This window comes from Chelmon rostratus, chromosome 5 (assembly GCF_017976325.1).
Source record: "Chelmon rostratus isolate fCheRos1 chromosome 5, fCheRos1.pri, whole genome shotgun sequence".
In the NCBI taxonomy this organism is placed as follows: Eukaryota; Metazoa; Chordata; class Actinopteri; order Chaetodontiformes; family Chaetodontidae; genus Chelmon; species Chelmon rostratus.
In genome coordinates, this window is record NC_055662.1 from 11390293 (window position 1) to 11407338 (window position 17046).

The window sequence follows — 17046 nt, forward strand, 5'->3', positions numbered from 1 at the left end:
ATATAATTGCAATTGTAATAACAACACACAAGGAGGGGTTACAATGATAGCCAAGTTCACTTGCAAGTACGGGTAGATGATTGATTATTATAATCATTCCACTGTCACAACCGCTGCAGCAACAGATGACAGAGGCGACGGTCTCTGTTTTGTGGTCATAGCAACTCACAAGCAGAGCTATGGCTTTAAAAATGCAACACTTTTCAGAATGATGATTTCTCCCCACATTCTCAAACTAACAAAGTTTTATAGCAGCTGAAAAGGGCCTGGCTGACTGTGTGTGTCCACAGCTTCACATTCAAGATAAGATAAGATAAGATAAGACTTTATGAATATGAATATGAATTTTAGCAGAAATTGCACATTAATTGAAATTGCACATGTTGGGTATGGATAAAGTAAGTACAGCATTTACACTATTGCACAGTAATAAATACAGGCATGTGAAAAAATTAGGACACCTCATGAAATCCTGTGTATTTTAAAATATATTTGGACATATGGGTATTTAATGTCAATTTTAATTAAACTGAGGGATCCAAGTAATATAACTAAACAATAAAAAAATAAGAAAAGCCTGTTTAAAACTTCTGTAATCTGTGTGTAAAATTTAATTAAAAAATAATGCAATTTCTGGTGAGGAATAAATTAGGACACCCCCCTATATTATCCCTCTTAAAATGTTGCAAATCCCAAACAGGTGCATCACGTCAGGTGCACATGATTAGTACGTCGTTACCCAGCATTTGAATGGAGCCTTGCCCTATTTAAACCTCAAATTTAGTTTGGTGTGGCCCTGACAGTTGGTATGTTGAGGTGAGCGCCATGGTGAGGTCTAAAGAGCTTCCTGATGCCCTCAGAAAGAAGATTGTGGCCGCTTACGAGTCTGGTAAAGGATTTAAAAAGATTTCAAAAGAATTTAACATCAGCCATTCCACCATTCGCAAAATTATTTACAAGTGGAGGACATTTAAAACAACTGCCACCATGCCAAGATCTGACCGTCCGAGCAAGTTTACCCCCAGAGCAGAACGCAAGATGCTCAAAGAGGTCCTGAAAAATCCTAAAGTGTCATCAAGGGAATTACAGCAGGTTCTGGCAACTGTCGATGTGAAAGTGCACGACTCTACCATCAGAAAGAGACTGCACAAGTGTGACTTGCATGGGAGGTGTGCAAGGAAGAAACCTTTGCTCTCTAAAAAAAACATCAAGGCCAGACTGAAGTTTGCCAGAGAGAACATAGACAAAGACCACGACTTCTGGAATAAGGTTCTTTGGACAGATGAGTCTAAAATTGAATTATTTGGACACCAGAACAGAAGACATGTTTGGCATAAACCAAATACAGCCTTCCAAGAAAAGAACCTCATACCAACTGTAAAGCATGGAGGGGGCAGTGTCATGGTTTGGGGATGCTTTGCTGCAGCAGGACCTGGCCAACTCACCATCATAGAATCCACCATGAATTCTACTGTGTATCAGAGGGTGCTTGAAGAAAATGTGAAACCATCTGTCAAAAAATTAAAGCTGAAGCGTAACTGGATACTGCAACAAGACAATGACCCAAAGCATACCAGCAAATCCACCAAGGACTGGCTAAAAAGGAAGAAGTGGAGAGTCCTGGAATGGCCAAGTCAAAGCCCTGATCTTAATCCCATCGAAATGCTGTGGGGTGACTTGAAACGGGCTGTACATGCAAGACACCCCTCAAACATCTCACAGCTGAAAGAATTCTGCATTGAGGAGTGGGCCAAACTTTCTCCTGATCGATGTCAGAGACTGGTAAAAGGCTACAAAAAGCGTCTCGTTGAAGTCATATCAGCCAAAGGGGGCAACACTAGCTACTAGGGGGTAGGGTGTCCTAACTTTTTCCTCCATTGAAATACATACTTTATTTTTTTTCTTTTTTTGGATTTGTCAAACAATGTTCATTTTTGTTGTTAAATTGCAATCAAATCACTTTCTTTTTGAAAAATACATAAAAACATGACTGGATATTGGTATGTGTACCATTTCTAAATAAAGAGCTGATTATTTAATGGGGTGTCCTAATTTTCTCACATGCCTGTATATATGTGTCACAGTAGAATACCAGTGCATATGCAAAGGTTGAGTCCTTAAGGAGAGTGAAAATGTAATAAAGCACAAGGTAATTTGTGTATGATAAATCACACTTCAGTGCAAAAACAGTCTGAATATGGGCCCAGTGCCACATTAAGAAATATGTTCTACCCTGACTCAGAGGCAACGCAAGAGGAGAAAAGGAGGGAGGAGAAAAACATTTCAGATTCACCGTTGAGGCCTTAAGCGTCAGGACCAAGAAATCATGAAACGTGAAGTACAAACTGTTTCACAGTAGGTGCACTGAGAATATTTTCCACCAGTTTCTTGCTTCAGGGAAGAACATTTGACATTACTATCTCATACAACATCTTTTAAATATTTTCTTCCAGAAATTTTGATGCAGTCTTTTGTACTGATGGGCTCAGTGTCTAACTTATATTCCAGAATTGCAATGCTGTTTTGTGCTTGAGGCTTATAACAGTTCAGTTAGGTTTGAGTGTGTCATATTCATACGGAGGTTTCATGTCATGTTAGTTGCTTTTTCCAACAATGAAAGAATAAAGAATAAATATGATATAAGTGGATTCAAGTTTCATATCAGTATTTTGTAAAATACAAAGAATTGAATTTATTATTCTTTAGTCTTTGCATTTGAAGTCAAATATAGAGATGCATATGAGTGAAAAATGAATTTGTCTTTTTCTTTTCTTCTCATTTCATTTTTAGAACTTCAGTGTTGCTTGACTGTCTGATGCCTTATGGTCATAGCTTCTTGTATGTTGGTAGTGTGGTTGTGTGTTACGCCTGACTGTAGAAGTTTTTCTTTGTTGCTCTTTATTTGGAAAACAGATCTTTATCTCGAATGAAACCACTCGATTAGACCGAGTTACACAGATCTTTTACACTGCATGAAAAGTCTGTTAAAGTGCTCTGTATCTGTGTCACCAAGACAAAGTTATTGTGTTTCTGATTTCGATGCAAGCTTCCCACAAATCAAGGTAAACACCCCGATTAGACAACGGTGTAGTGCCCCCTCCAATGGCCAAAACCAGCCACTGCAAAACCAATCATACCAAACACCCTTCATTTCAAGTCTTCTTTTGAAGAAAAAATAAGTGGCTGAAAACATCGGCCCGACGACGTCAATACAGGAGCTGCTGTGGTGGGAACAAATGCAAAACATGGCATCTCTCTAAAAGCTCAGTTACAGTGTCACCTGCAGTCAAGTGGTGCCGTCCATCAACCCGACACTTTCACGCTTTGAGGTTTTATGACCACATCCATTCCCATGATCTCTCCAAACACATCAAACAACACAATATGAATTCTGCCTCTTTTTCTGCCTCGCTCCCCCCTGCCCACAAATGTTGCTGCCCTGGGTCGCTCCAAGCTCTTTTCATTATGGTCCACGCCATTTGTCTGCCAGGCAGATAGTCGGCTAGATTAGGATCTGTCAGATGTCAGGTAACAGCCTTTGAACAGGGTTGTTATTTTCCAGAGGTCTTGCCAGAAAACAAGGCTATATTCTGGCTGTGGCAGTAATGTGTCAGGGGGAATGCATGTTGAGTTGGAGGTTGTGCATCATAAATAAAGGTTGTAGATTTGTCCCTGTGGAAACAAACAAATGTAAAACACAGACACACAGGACTCCTGTGTCCATGAAGATGAGGGAACAGGCCTGGAAGCACACCTGAGCATCCACTGCCCTAGTTTGCATCTATTATCAGTATAAAGGTTATGAATAAATGATGATGTTTATGACAAATTATACTACAACATATTTGTTTTTCAATGTCCAATGTGCTGCAAAGTAATTCCTAGTTGGCTGGTGGACAATTGAGCAAGACCTTTGTTCTTCTAGTGAATCAACACTGTTCACAAATGTACCACACACTTGAATTATGTCTTTATTTGTTTTTATAATGACTTTATTGCAGAATTGAACATTTGAGACCTTAATGTGAGTCAGATTTAAACCCATAAAGACTCGACTTTGATTTGAAAGCAAAACAATAACAACAATTTGACCTGGTAAAATCTGAGAAGCATAAAAAATAAATAAGATTAAAAACACAGCTTTGGCAGGAAAATCTTCAAATGCGGTGCGATTTTTAATGGTCAGCATTTCTAAACCTGAAAGACTTGAAATAAACTTGAAATGACTTCTGACTTGACTTTGAATTGCTGACAGCTCTGCTTCATTATGTGTTGGAAAACATCTAAAATGTTAATGTATCACTGAATTTGAATTCATTGAGTGAATTCAGTTGAGTCTGAATTGTTTATATTTATATTTAAATTAAAGATATTGTGAATAAGATAAGTGATTTTTTCTAGAATTGTATCGTGTTTGTTGTTTGTTTGTATTGTTTATAATGTCCAACCTAGTTAAAGGTTGGTTTTTTTTTGGAATTTAATTATTGACCAACAATATACACATAAATAGCTTTATATGTTTCACAGTTTGCTATAACTCAATTATTAACAAAAACAGAAAGCTGAACAATTCCATGGCAACGGGGCAAAATCCATTGATTGAACAGCTCCTAAATGGAATAGAAATGTGAAACAAATCACATCATTCACAGACGGGTTTAAAGCTGTTAATGTGTGTGAAACTACCGAAGACATCTCATTATATATACGTGTGTTTACAACAATGTGATTCTGTTTTATCGAGTTTCATTAACTTTTCATTAACTGTTTACGCGCCAGTTAAGGGTTCTTTCTTCTTCAGGGGAAGAATTATAGTTACTGACAAAACTGTAATAAACTTTAATAAAGTAAATCTTAATCTAGCTACACTTCGGTCATACTGTGTTATAAACCACATTAAAATTCTTTATCCTAGTTATGAATAAATGCTAGCCTGGTTCCAGACCTCTGCTTTACTGCTCTTGTATTTCCTTTAGCAAGTTCAAACAGTATGCAGAATGATGAAAGTTTGTCATTAACTGACGGTACTTTAGCCAAATTATTACACAATATAAATGCTGCGTAAACGTGTGAGTAAAACAAGTGGTCTCAATTTGGGTTGCAGGGGTACAAACATATCTTTTCTCCTTAGCAACAGATACATTATCTCCTAGTTTGTGAGCTAAAATGTTCCTGCTTTGCCATTTAATAATTTATAATACATTACACTCGTCCCGACAACATCTGTGACACACACTGTATTGCACTTTTGGATTTTAGACAGCATTGCCATCAAATCCTCTATATGAGATCAAAACAGTGCATAACAGTTGCAGAGCGGAAACCACTGAATGTAGCTTTTATGAAACTGAGTTCTGTGTGCGTTTATTGTCAGCCAACAGCCGAGTTTCTAACAAGGCAGATTTGTCAGAGAAAACTTTTTCTGACGTGTCTTTTTCAGAAAGGTTAGCTCTGGTTCACGCGGCATCAAAGGAGACAGCTGTATAAAAGAAATACAAAATGAAAGCATCAGGAGTATCTCTCACTGTCAGATGTTGTACATTAAATATTCAGCAATCTGCCTGTTTGCCTTTCTTTGTTTGATGTTTGCTGAGGTGTGCTAACATATCTGTTTGACATGAATCAAGTGGATGAACACAGGCTGACAGAGGAGGGTGGGATGAGTGCAGTGATTCCTTCAAATCAGATGTTTGCAAACATCTCGCTGTTTTCTTTACTGCAGTACAGGACGTGGCGTTTGAAGTCCATGCCCTCTTTTAAACAAAGAGTGAACAGTGGGATCACAATAGGAGCAAATATTCTGATTCTAACTCCACTAAATGGTTGAAATTGGTACTAAGTGATCCTTTTAGCTTTGATGTTTAAATGTCTTCATTTTATGCAATTTTATTCCTCAAAAATAGCCTCTCTGGGGTCTGTGCGGCCTAAAGAGTTTGTACTGTAAGCACAATCAACCAGTCTCAGATCCCAGCTCATAGACGTCACCTTGTGTACCTTAAAATAATTTTATAACAGCTCATTTAAAGGCCACCATCTTGACTACTGTCTAAGGAACAGGCTGTACAGTATACAGTAGCCTTACCTCAGTGCTTCACTCAGCGGAGGGGAGGTCAGAGAGTGATGGACAGGGGTGAAAGGTCATGCTGACTGGCTCTTCTTCCTGTGTGGCCTTGCTTCATTCGCACCTGACAGGCTGGTTCCTGCAGACAGAGGCCACCTGATCGCAGCAGAGATACAGTGCTGTAAGCTTTCAGTAACATATGAGGACAAGGATGATGATGAGGATGATGCAACTGATTACTGGCGCAGCGGTAACATTAGCTAAGAAACATCTCAATTAGCTTTTGCTGATCTACTGCAAATCTTAACTCTCAAGAGCTCAAAATCTGGATGTTTTGAGATAGACTGCGATCATTTTTCCAGGACATGAAGTAGACAGAGGCAGCAATAGTCATAGAACTACGTACAGACAGATTTAATGTACGTACATAAAATACTTACTGTGAAGTACTGCTTTACAGCAGCTACAGAGCAACGTTAGCACTCATTTGGAGTTGTGCTTCTGGACTTTTTTTTTGCTAAAAACAGCTGGTTAATGGAAGCTGAGAAGGTGAACCAAAACAGTAAAGTGTGGGGCTGTAAAGCCAAAACAAAACCAAAATGCTCTGTAGAGCTGAAGGGAAGAGCAGGGGAGGGCGATAATTTACTCTGTGTTCATATTTTTAATGTTTGATGTTAATAGAAAAATACTTGAAGTAGCTAAAAAGTGAACCTTAGTGGGACGGTTTAAAGCTAAATAATACACCTTATACACTACACACGCCTTGCATCCAAGCTGATAAATTAAGGCGGAGAGAAACACTGCAAGAACAAATCAAACTGAGCTGATGTGAGTTGTTGCCTCACCCCTCTGAATCGCTGTCTGAGTCAGAGGAGAAACTGGGAGGCCGAGGCTCTGTTCTACTCCTGCTCCTCTTTCTGCAGGAGGTGGAAGTAGCTGTGGCCCCGCCAAACGCCTGCAAAGCAGAGAGACACAAACAGGAGTCGTAAATACAGGGGCATCACCAGCGAAATGTCAGGCCTACACATTAATCTCCTGTCTGTGTCAGAGACATACAAAAACCATCAAAGCAGATGAGTTACAGTCAAAAGTGCTTGCATGTCATTATAATAATCCCTCACAACCATGTATGCATGCACACAAACAAACACACACACACACACACACACACACACACTGTAAATCATCCAAATCAAAGCGCACCAAAGCAGCAGGCAGGCACAAATGACACCTAACTGGAGCATTATGGGAGAAACGTGTTACGTCTGGCCAGATTAATGACTTAATTATGGCGGTTTAGCTTCCAACCATAACCTTTCCTCAAATACTATTTGCTTGTTTTTCTCACACTGCACGCGTAATTACCTTTGCATTAATGCTGTGGTGGAAAATTACTAAAGACACACGCACAGAAGCAACTGTTGAGGTGACTTTGCCGAGGTAACCACCTCTGTGTTTCTTCATCATTTCGTGAGTCGTCTGGCTCCTTGTGAGTGAAGGAGGCAGAGAAAAGCAGGTCAAAGTGCACGCTGCTACGAAGCTCATTATAGTGAGCTGGAATGGAGAGCCAAGGTGGCGCACACCGCACCAGCTGTATGATCCTTTGTTATTGGAATCGACTGGGATTCACAAGAACTATCACAGGGTTGGAAGTGCTTTGAAATGAAACAAAGGCTCCTCAATGGATGATTTTGATGTTAGAGGAGGCTCTGCAGTCATCAGGAGTTTCAATATAACTGCGTGAGTCATGAGTCATTTAAAGATACCATGTGGAGTTTTTAAGCATTTTAAGATGAATGGGTCCCTGCTTTTTCAGTATATCATGCTCTACTAGCACACGCATGAGGACACATATATGGTGCACAAAGGTGATGCGATACACATTCCTGCCGATCCTTTCATGATATTCCACTAATTAACAGTTGGTGGTAGTAATGAGCCAGGAAACATGGTAATGGGCAAGCAAAAGGCAGAGAAGAAAAAGACAGATGGCAGACAAAAATGGATGTAAATGATGGATGTACTAAGAGTGCTGGATAGCACGCCGCCATTCAGCCCAATAAGCAATTTTACCCACAGATTACAGAAGAGACACCTGTCAAACTTGAACTTGACTTGCAAACAGGTCAATTATTACTCGTTGTATTACAAATTTTCAATCCATTCTTCAATCCTGTTCATCCTTCAAATGGCTCAGCCAGAGAACGACGCTAGTGCTCATGCTCTGTGAGCCAAAAAATGCAGAGCGAGCCTGAAAAACCCTTTTCAGAACACTTTGTAATGAATGGGGTGCATGGTATCCAGCTCTACTAATAAAACTATGCTGCAAATGATGCAGGTTCCAAAGTATCAGATTTGCAAATGTTTCACGAGAAGGGAAATGCATTCATTAGGTTTGTTAGACATCATTTGGCTAGCCCAGCTGTCCGGAGCGACTTACAGTGAATGCAACAAGAGGCAGCTTCAATTTCCTGATTACAAACATGACAAGAAACCAACAAGAAGAAGTGGCCTGTGACCTTACAATAGTCTTGTGACCTTTCCTTTCCAGGCGAACTCGATTTTTTTTTTGCTAGGGTGAAACCAGACAAGCAAAGGCACAAACGCCTGCATATGTTTCAACCCTCTGCTGCTCCAGTTCTTATTTGTTATCTAGCGAGCAGCTGGCTGGTAATATTTCGCCCACAAGTGGAGCCAAGCACTTCATTCTAGGAGGGGGGCACCGAGCACTTGTGTTGCAGCATGCTAATTTGGCTCTGTTCAGTGATACGAGTGCACCAGTTTAGCTCGGAGGCATGTCTGTTCTATTTGCATACCATCACACCCCTGATATTACTTATTAATCTTCAGACGTGACATCTAAGTCCAAAATGCAGCAGTCTTAATTAAAGTGTGTTTCTATCAGCATCGCTAATGACTCGTAGCTTCAAATGTGCAAAAAGTTTTTCCCTGGAGTAGCTGCCGGCTGCCAAGAGTGTGGGAGGTGGCACAGTGACCTTGCCTCAGACGTGACTAATTCCATTAGCTCTTTGTGCTAAAGTGACTCTTTCGCTTTAGTTCAACTCATGTTTTTTATTCAAATTGATTAATATCTTATAACTGGCAGGCGAGTGGGTGTCTTTCTACTTGTGTTTGATGCACCACATGTACAAATGTTTGTGACAACAGCACCGGCTGTGCCTGAGTGTAACATGAAAGCAGAACAATAATATGCTGAGGGGAGAAGGGGGAGGTGGAGAGACAGAAAGAAGCGGACAGAAGAAAGCTGCCGAGTCAATGACAGGCTGCAGCATTTGGCGTGACAAGAAAATAAAAGGCATTGAGAAGAAGCAATGTATCATCAATACGCAAAGACACAATGAAACTTTTGTTTGAGAGCGAAGAAGCTTTTAAATGAAACCCCATTACGCCATTTCTCATCACCACCATCTGCCCTTCCAGTCAATAACAGGTTATTCTTTGTGAGAATGAATCATGACCACAAATCAGAGGCTGGCTCGAAAAGCTCATCAAAGTTGACAATGCTTGGAAGGAGGACTTGATAGCTGGTTGAAAATTGACTGCAATGTGAAAAATTTAGGCATTTGTGCATAGGGTGAGGGTAGTGGTAGAGGGGGACAGTCTAACAGATCAGATCTTGGGTGGCAGCTTGTTGCCAGGCAACAAAAGAGATAAAGTTTGTGGTAGGTAAGGAATCGTTGCAGTAATTACACCAAGTAAGACGTCTATTCTGAATCTACTCATCTGCTCTATTTTATCATCAATTCCAACACGTGAATTTTCAATATGCAAGTTCTGATTAAATCCATCAGCATGGGGAATTTTTTAGTGTACACCGCAACATGACGTCAACGAGATCAAACACATTTCATAATTAAATCCTAATTAGAACTCTAGTAGAACAATGTTACTTGGGAAGTATTATCTGTCAGCTACAACGTGATCAGACACAAGGCTCGGAGTGGTGTTGACAAGACAGCAAGGGATGTTTCATGTCAATATCGCCAGAGACAAAAGGCACACTGCGACAACACAAGCTGGCACAATCATGAATGAAACAACACCACGGACGCGGGTAAGAGCCAAAACACTGATTGGGCTTTGTATTGTCTACTGAGACGGAAACAGCAAGAAATATAAAACCAAACTGGACTCTCATGGTATCTACACATCAGATGATTTCAATCACAGTTGGTCTCCATACAGTGACAGAAGCGAATGATTGCAATATCTGGGTACACAAAGATTGTAAAACCCATAAAATCTGTGCCAAAAAAAGAAAAACAATCTTATGTTCACATGTTGTGCATAACATGCCAGGCAGGAAACAATCAAGCGAAGATCTTCAAATGTGTGTCCTAATTTCCATCCACATCTTTAAATGGAATAAAAAGAGACAATTATTACAGCTGTGTCTGTGTTTTTTGGATTACCAAAATAATGTGACAAATCCCTGTCCTCCAGAGGATTAGGGCCATTTGAAATACATTATTTGACATTATGTAATATTATCATCCCATTTTTCTGATGTTTTTGTGCTTTTATCTGAGAATTGTGATCTTTCTTTCCGACTTTAATGAAAGAGGTCCAATGTTTCTTTTTTACTTTCCTCTTATAAGGACCTGTTATTTTCTATATCAGAACTGCTTGCAGTCAGTATAATATGGCTATGTAAGTATTACTTACACTTGCCAGCCAATTAACAGTAAGCATAAAAACTGATGCTAGACCCAGCAGCACATGTTGGATTGTGTTAATAGTGCAAAGTGAAGCATTGCTACAAGTCAGCTGCATATGTTTTGTATGAAATTTACATCTGCATGGGTCAGTTTTCACATTTACAATTGGCTGTTAGAAAGAGAGACTGTTATGCGTATGAAACTCCCACAACCCCAATGCAACATCAGTGAATGTAATCTGATAAATAGTAGCATGTAGCACGTGTGACTGTGATGCTGATGATCGGAATAACTCAACAGCAGTGTGTCCCGGCTACTCTGTATTACACAGACCTCACTGTCAGTCGTATCATAGAGACAAACTCTTAATTAGAAAGTACTTCAAAGGAATAATTTGACATCTTAAAATACACTTTTTTGCTTTCTTGCAAAGAGTCCTGGTCCTGGGGTGGAAACAGAAATATCCCCAGCAAATACCTCAAAATCTAGATGAATAAAGCTAAAACTCCCAGCATGGCTACATACCACTAGAGCTAAGTGATAAACGGGGTTTTTGTGATCTGGGTGAACTGACCCTTCACTGTGATGTTTGTGGTAGGAGGAGCTAAAGGTTATAATCAGATCGTTCATATTTCCATTAAGGCATCCATTATGAAATACCGTAGCTGAAAAACAGACCACTACATGTCAAATGTTTCTACCTAACTGCCCAAGCTGAAAAACAAAACCAGGCTTATTAAGTCTGAGAGGTTTGCTCTGGCCAGAGAAGCAGTGAGACGTATGAGCTTTCGACATGCGAGCTGACAGAGAATGGGCTGCCATTTGGCCTAAAAGGCATCACAGCCCCAAATCATTACTACTGTATTCACATGGAGGGGTAAACAGCCACAATTCATCTGGGGGTTAGTTTCTCCTGTGAAAATGGCAACCTTTCCCCATAACACCTGTATGAATAATTCAATACTCTGGGCTCTATCAGAGGCTGTCAGAAATGTCAGCCGGTTGGAAGTACCCTTGGCTGCCCCCAGAGGATGTTGTCTCTACACCCTGTGGTAGGGTTACGGGGTTGCACACACGCTCGCATCACACACATGCACGCACGCATCACACACACACACACACACACACCGGACCAAATGCCACAGCTTTTTCAGTGCCAGGACTCCACTGCCTGCAGGACACAGGCGCTCTGAAAGCTGAGCATACCTGCAGTGAGCAAACAGTCACACTTTCCCTTTTTTAATGAGCATGTTATTGTTAAATGTGACTTTTTCCATAAATAGGTGCTACTGCAGCCCTTGTCTATTCCAAAGGAAGCAGCAGTTAAACACCACATATCTATATCAACAGAAGGGATTCAATCTATCCATATTTCCTAAACATCCATCCATGTAATTCTCACCTGGTGTGGTCCAGATGCTTCCTCAGGGAAACGATATCCGCTTTTTTCCCAGCCTGGGTACGGCAAACTGGCAAACTCTGAAGGGAAAGGGCATAAAAACAAAGACATAAAAACAAAAGGACAAGCAGTTATTATCTTCTCGTCATCTGCGTTGCTCTGGAGCTCAGAGCACTTCTTCACCCATGAAAGACTCTGTCGCATCCCCATGTGACCTCTGCAGAGGCAAAGTGGGCAGCAGGCCAAGAGTAAAAATTGTGCCTCTAATATGACATCGCTTATGGAAATGACAGATAATCAAGCAATTAATCTCTACATAATTAACTGCACTGAGTAAAAAAACTCTTTGCAAGATAAACTGATGTTTTCTACAGTATAAATTAGATACCATGGTGTGAGAGGAGTATAAATGCGGGCTTAACGATTAACAGTCGTACCTTGCTTCCTCCTGTGGAATCTGGAGGGTTTCTGTTAATGGACTGGTCCGCTATCTTTCATGGGTCATCTCTGATGATGAACAGATCATCAGGGAGGAGGCAAAGGGGCATTCGCTTGGACTGAATATTCATGAAAATTCTTTATTTTAAACATAACATAACATAACACATTAAATCCAAGGGATAACATGAGAGCGCTCATTTTCTGCCAAAAAACAGAATTTAAAAACAGAAAGTAAATGATAAAGTCCTCCCTGAAAAGGTGATTGTCCGGTCATCGCTTAGCAACATGAACAGGGCTCAGCAGGTCTGTCCAGTTTTGGATTTCTCAACATGCTGAAGCTGTGTACAATTAAGTGTTACTCAGCATTTTAAGGGTTTGGAAGGTTGTTTATTCAATCATTAGCATGTCCTGCTAACTACCTTACTACTTAAAGTAGTTAGTTAGTAGTTATTACTTCCCAAAGGTCAAGGAACACATTATGATCATGTCATGGAAAAGCCCCATTTGTTAATAGCTCATCCACTGTGTGTCACTTCCCCTCTGTGGGAGCTAGCCTTTGATTCTCTCAGAGTTTAGGCTACCATTACCAGCTCTGTTCTGATCTTGCATTTGAGCAAGCTTATACTCCAGCAAACCCAGCCAACTTGACCTGAGACAGCGGTACATTTGCCAGACACATTGCTGTTAGTCCTTATCTTAAAAGCCTTTAATCTTGTCTCTCCAAACTAAAAATGGAAACATACAATTTAAAAATATGAACAGACTGAAATAACAGCCTCATTTTACATTTTTCCTTATCGTATTTAAAATAAGAGGACAAACTCTTTATTTTCATGTCTGCTACATGGATCACCTTGTGAGGATGCTAACTTTTTACATGCAGCTTTAGCCTCAGGCTTTTAGCACAACATCATGTATTTAGCCATCAAGTGCATATTTAAAGCTCCTTTAACAAGACTGCTTTAAAACAAATCAGCTAGAAACAGTACAAAGTCACAGACTGAGTGAGCGTAGGCCTGATATCTTCAAATACAGATTATTTTTTGACCACAAATTACTCTGGAAAATGTCCTTTAATTTGCAATAAAAAATAGATTTTAGAATTGAGTTACTCTATGGGACTATTGGCAAGTTAAATAAAATGCTTCTGTCTTTGCACCACTTACTGCACCGTCATCAAGAATGCTATTTCAACTTTAAAACTTGTAATGTCAGCTCAGGATAGTGTTTCTTCCCTCCCGATAACAGCTGGCACAACTTTTAATCAAGCCACGGCTTGAACGCTGACCACAGATCAGTAACTAAAAAGCAAGCCAAAGATTATCTACTGTTCCCAATCAGTCCTCTGTCTACTTAGTTTTGTTCAGGCCTCCACACAATAGTCACTTTTCAGCTCCAGAAACTAATTGTAGTTGCTGACCAACAACATTCATAACTCTGATTACTGGTTCAAATACCTTTACAGCCATGCAAAATTAACCCATTATTCAACTTAATCTGAAATCCTTGTGGAGATCCCGAGGTTTCCAGACACCATATTCTGAATATTGCACTCAGTGTTAACATGATACATCTTTAATGAGAGAGTAAATGCTGATTTGTTGGTGGTTAATGTGGTTAAAAATGTTGCTCCCCTAAATGTCATGACTTCTTTAGATTCAGGGCAAAGCTGGACGTGGACCAAGCTGAGCTCAAGTCTTCAAGCTGCAGCATCCAAAGGACAAGAGAACGTGCCAGAGAGCATGGAAATGCCACAGCCGTCACATTTCACCGTGAGGCCTCTCTCTGAGCAGTCCTGCCTCTGCTCTGCCCGTGCTCCGCCCCGCCGTCTCTCTTCATCGTCCTCCTCACCCTCCTTCTCCTCATCATACCCTTGTCCCCGCACGCGTCTGCTGATGGATGAGCTCATTTGCTGCAAATCTCTTTCGAGTCAAACCGGGACACTGTTGTTGCCTCTCTGCTACTTCGGTGGACACAGACAATAGAGACCTCAGCGTATGAATACTGTATATGCACACACGAGCACATGCAGAAAGTGCACGTTCCCAATACGTACAAGTAATGGAAAAAATTCTTTTAGAAATGGTCTGTAAAGTGGCCTTAGCCTGTGTGTTTCCATCAACACCCAAGAGGAACACACAAGCAGCAAATGACGCTGTTAGTATTGCATTTGTCTTAACAGCACCACAGAGTGCTGAATCAAAAGCACTGTAAATGCAATAACATAGAGGAGGAAACTGCGGAAGATGAGAGTGCCTTATTTTCCCTCCGTGATGATTTACAGGGTAGACTATTCCTGTTCACTCTAGTCATAGAGACAATGGATTGGCAACAGGCATGGCTAAACCAATTCAGCGAATGAATTTCTTCAACCAGTAGCATTGTTTTATGTTAGATCGAGGTTCAAGCATCACTGCGCATTACTTCTGACTCACTGTTGGCTGCAATAACTTGTAAAACGGCTTTCAGAAAATATATTTCCATAGATAAGCCACTTCATTCTGATGTGTCAGTTTTGATACGTCCGTCTCTCTATTCGCCGGCCAGCCAGCCTGCCTCAGCGACAGAGCCAGTCTCACAATAACTATGATGAATGCAGTGTCCACAGGGACAAACCAGCCATTTGACACTTCATCCCCCTTGATGCATTAGCCGCTAATATCCCGTGGATTCGTGGCGGGCTGTTTGAAGCCTCGTGATTTGCTGTGACTGGCCTCTGCTGAGCCCTCCCCTGAGCATAGGTGACTGTAATCATCTTACAAATGGCAACGTCTTACTTCAAATACATTTGTTAGTGAGAACAGGCTTGGGGGGATCAGACACAGCATCTGTGTTGCTGATTATGAAAACTGACTGTGCAGAGCCCACCGGGCCTTCAAAACGATCTCTGAAGATCCTCTCCAACTCAAATTGCACTGAGGACGGTTAAAGTAAACTGGGTCATGGGTCTGTTTCCCATCCTTTCTCTGCAAGTCTGAAATGTGTTTTCATCTAGGCTTGAAAATCTGATTTGCGATACACTTGATGTGCTCGAGCACAGAGGAGGGTCAGTGTCCATTCAAAGTACACGACTGGTCTTGGATGGGACTGCTCTGTGTAGTTTTTGTGTGTGTGTGTGTGTGGGAGGGGGGGCAGGATCAAAAACACACACATACAAAGAAAGATATGAAAATATCAACTGAGAAGGGCATTAACAGTTCAAGGCAGGAAAAGCAGACGGGTCCATGAAGACTTTCTGATCTTTAGCAGCTGCCAGATGGAATGGGATGAATCAGAAATCGGAAAAAAAGATAGCAGAGAAAGAGAGAGAGAAACAGATGCATTTTGCATTCCTTCAAATGAGCCTTTTTTTTTTCTTGGGTGAGATAAATAAAATGCCAGCGATCTCTGAAGTTAATCCTGATTCAAGACATCAAAATGATCTGGTGTGATGGTGTGTGTGCAGAGGGTGGGGAAAGTCGTAAGAGAGAAGACATTATAAAGTCTCCTTTTCTCCTTTATACACACAAACAAAACAAACAGTACTTTAGTAACTGAATTTGACTAAATTTTTAAAGTTTATAATAACAGAAATACCGTTCTCACGTGTTGTTGTGCCATAGTCTGCAGGATGACTGGTTTGGCTTCCTGATGCGAGGGCCGTCTGGGCGCTTCACTCAGTCCGCAGGGAGCTTCCAGGCAGCTCCGCCGGCTCAGCTGCTGCTTGCGGCGGTCATGATTCGCCCGGAACTCCGTCTGTCCGGTAACCAAGGCGGGCTTAGCTGTGCCCAAACGACGCGGATCCACCGTAGAATTTCGATTAGCCATGAGTCTGTTAATTACGAAGGTCACTAAAGTCACGCAGAAGCTGTGACATATCACTGGTGTTGATAAACGGTTGAAATAAGACAAAGTCTAAAAACATCTCGACAAAGTAGCCAAACTCAGCTACACGCGTTTCAGCCCTGCGACCTACGTTTCCCGGGTAACGCCAATGAAGCTCAGCCCACAAGTAAGTGACAGCTACACTATATGGCCAAAAGTATGTGGACACACCTACATACCTTTGTATACAGTAAGAAGCCGAAATTTTGCGCCCCTACTAAGGTATTGGCATTTAGTTAGGAGTCTAGAGACAATTATATTTAGATTGTGATTTACACCAAATCTTATTCATTACACCAGAGTCAACATTAAACATTAATGACATTAATTAATAGCAGCTAGGGAGATCTCCTAAATTAAGCTAGTTAGGCTAACGTGTCTTAGTTTAGCAAAATTTTATTCAACATCATCACTAGTGTTAGCTGTTGTTTCACTTCATTATGTGGAATAAATAACTGAATCACTGAGGTGACAGTTTATCGAAATACATATTTTTTAATTACAGATAACAGCTAAGGTAAATAAGTAAGTAAATTTGACCTTAGCTTTAGCTAACGCTAGCTGTAGCTATCTTACCTGCTAGCTTGTGCTTGCTCTAGCCC

At 40.8% G+C, this 17046-nt stretch overlaps 1 protein-coding gene across 1 annotated transcript in view; it reads right to left on the reverse strand.

Moving 5' to 3' along the window:
* Positions 1–16387, reverse strand: part of LOC121606200 (coiled-coil domain-containing protein 60-like) — a 31001-nt gene extending 14614 nt beyond the window's left edge. Inside the window, 6 exon segments of the mRNA XM_041936394.1 lie at positions 6083–6217; positions 6907–7016; positions 11874–11946; positions 12143–12219; positions 12577–12696; positions 16166–16387. Coding sequence (XP_041792328.1) covers positions 6083–6217; positions 6907–7016; positions 11874–11946; positions 12143–12219; positions 12577–12696; positions 16166–16387 — 737 coding nt within the window.
* Between the last annotated feature and the right edge of the window lie 659 nt (positions 16388–17046).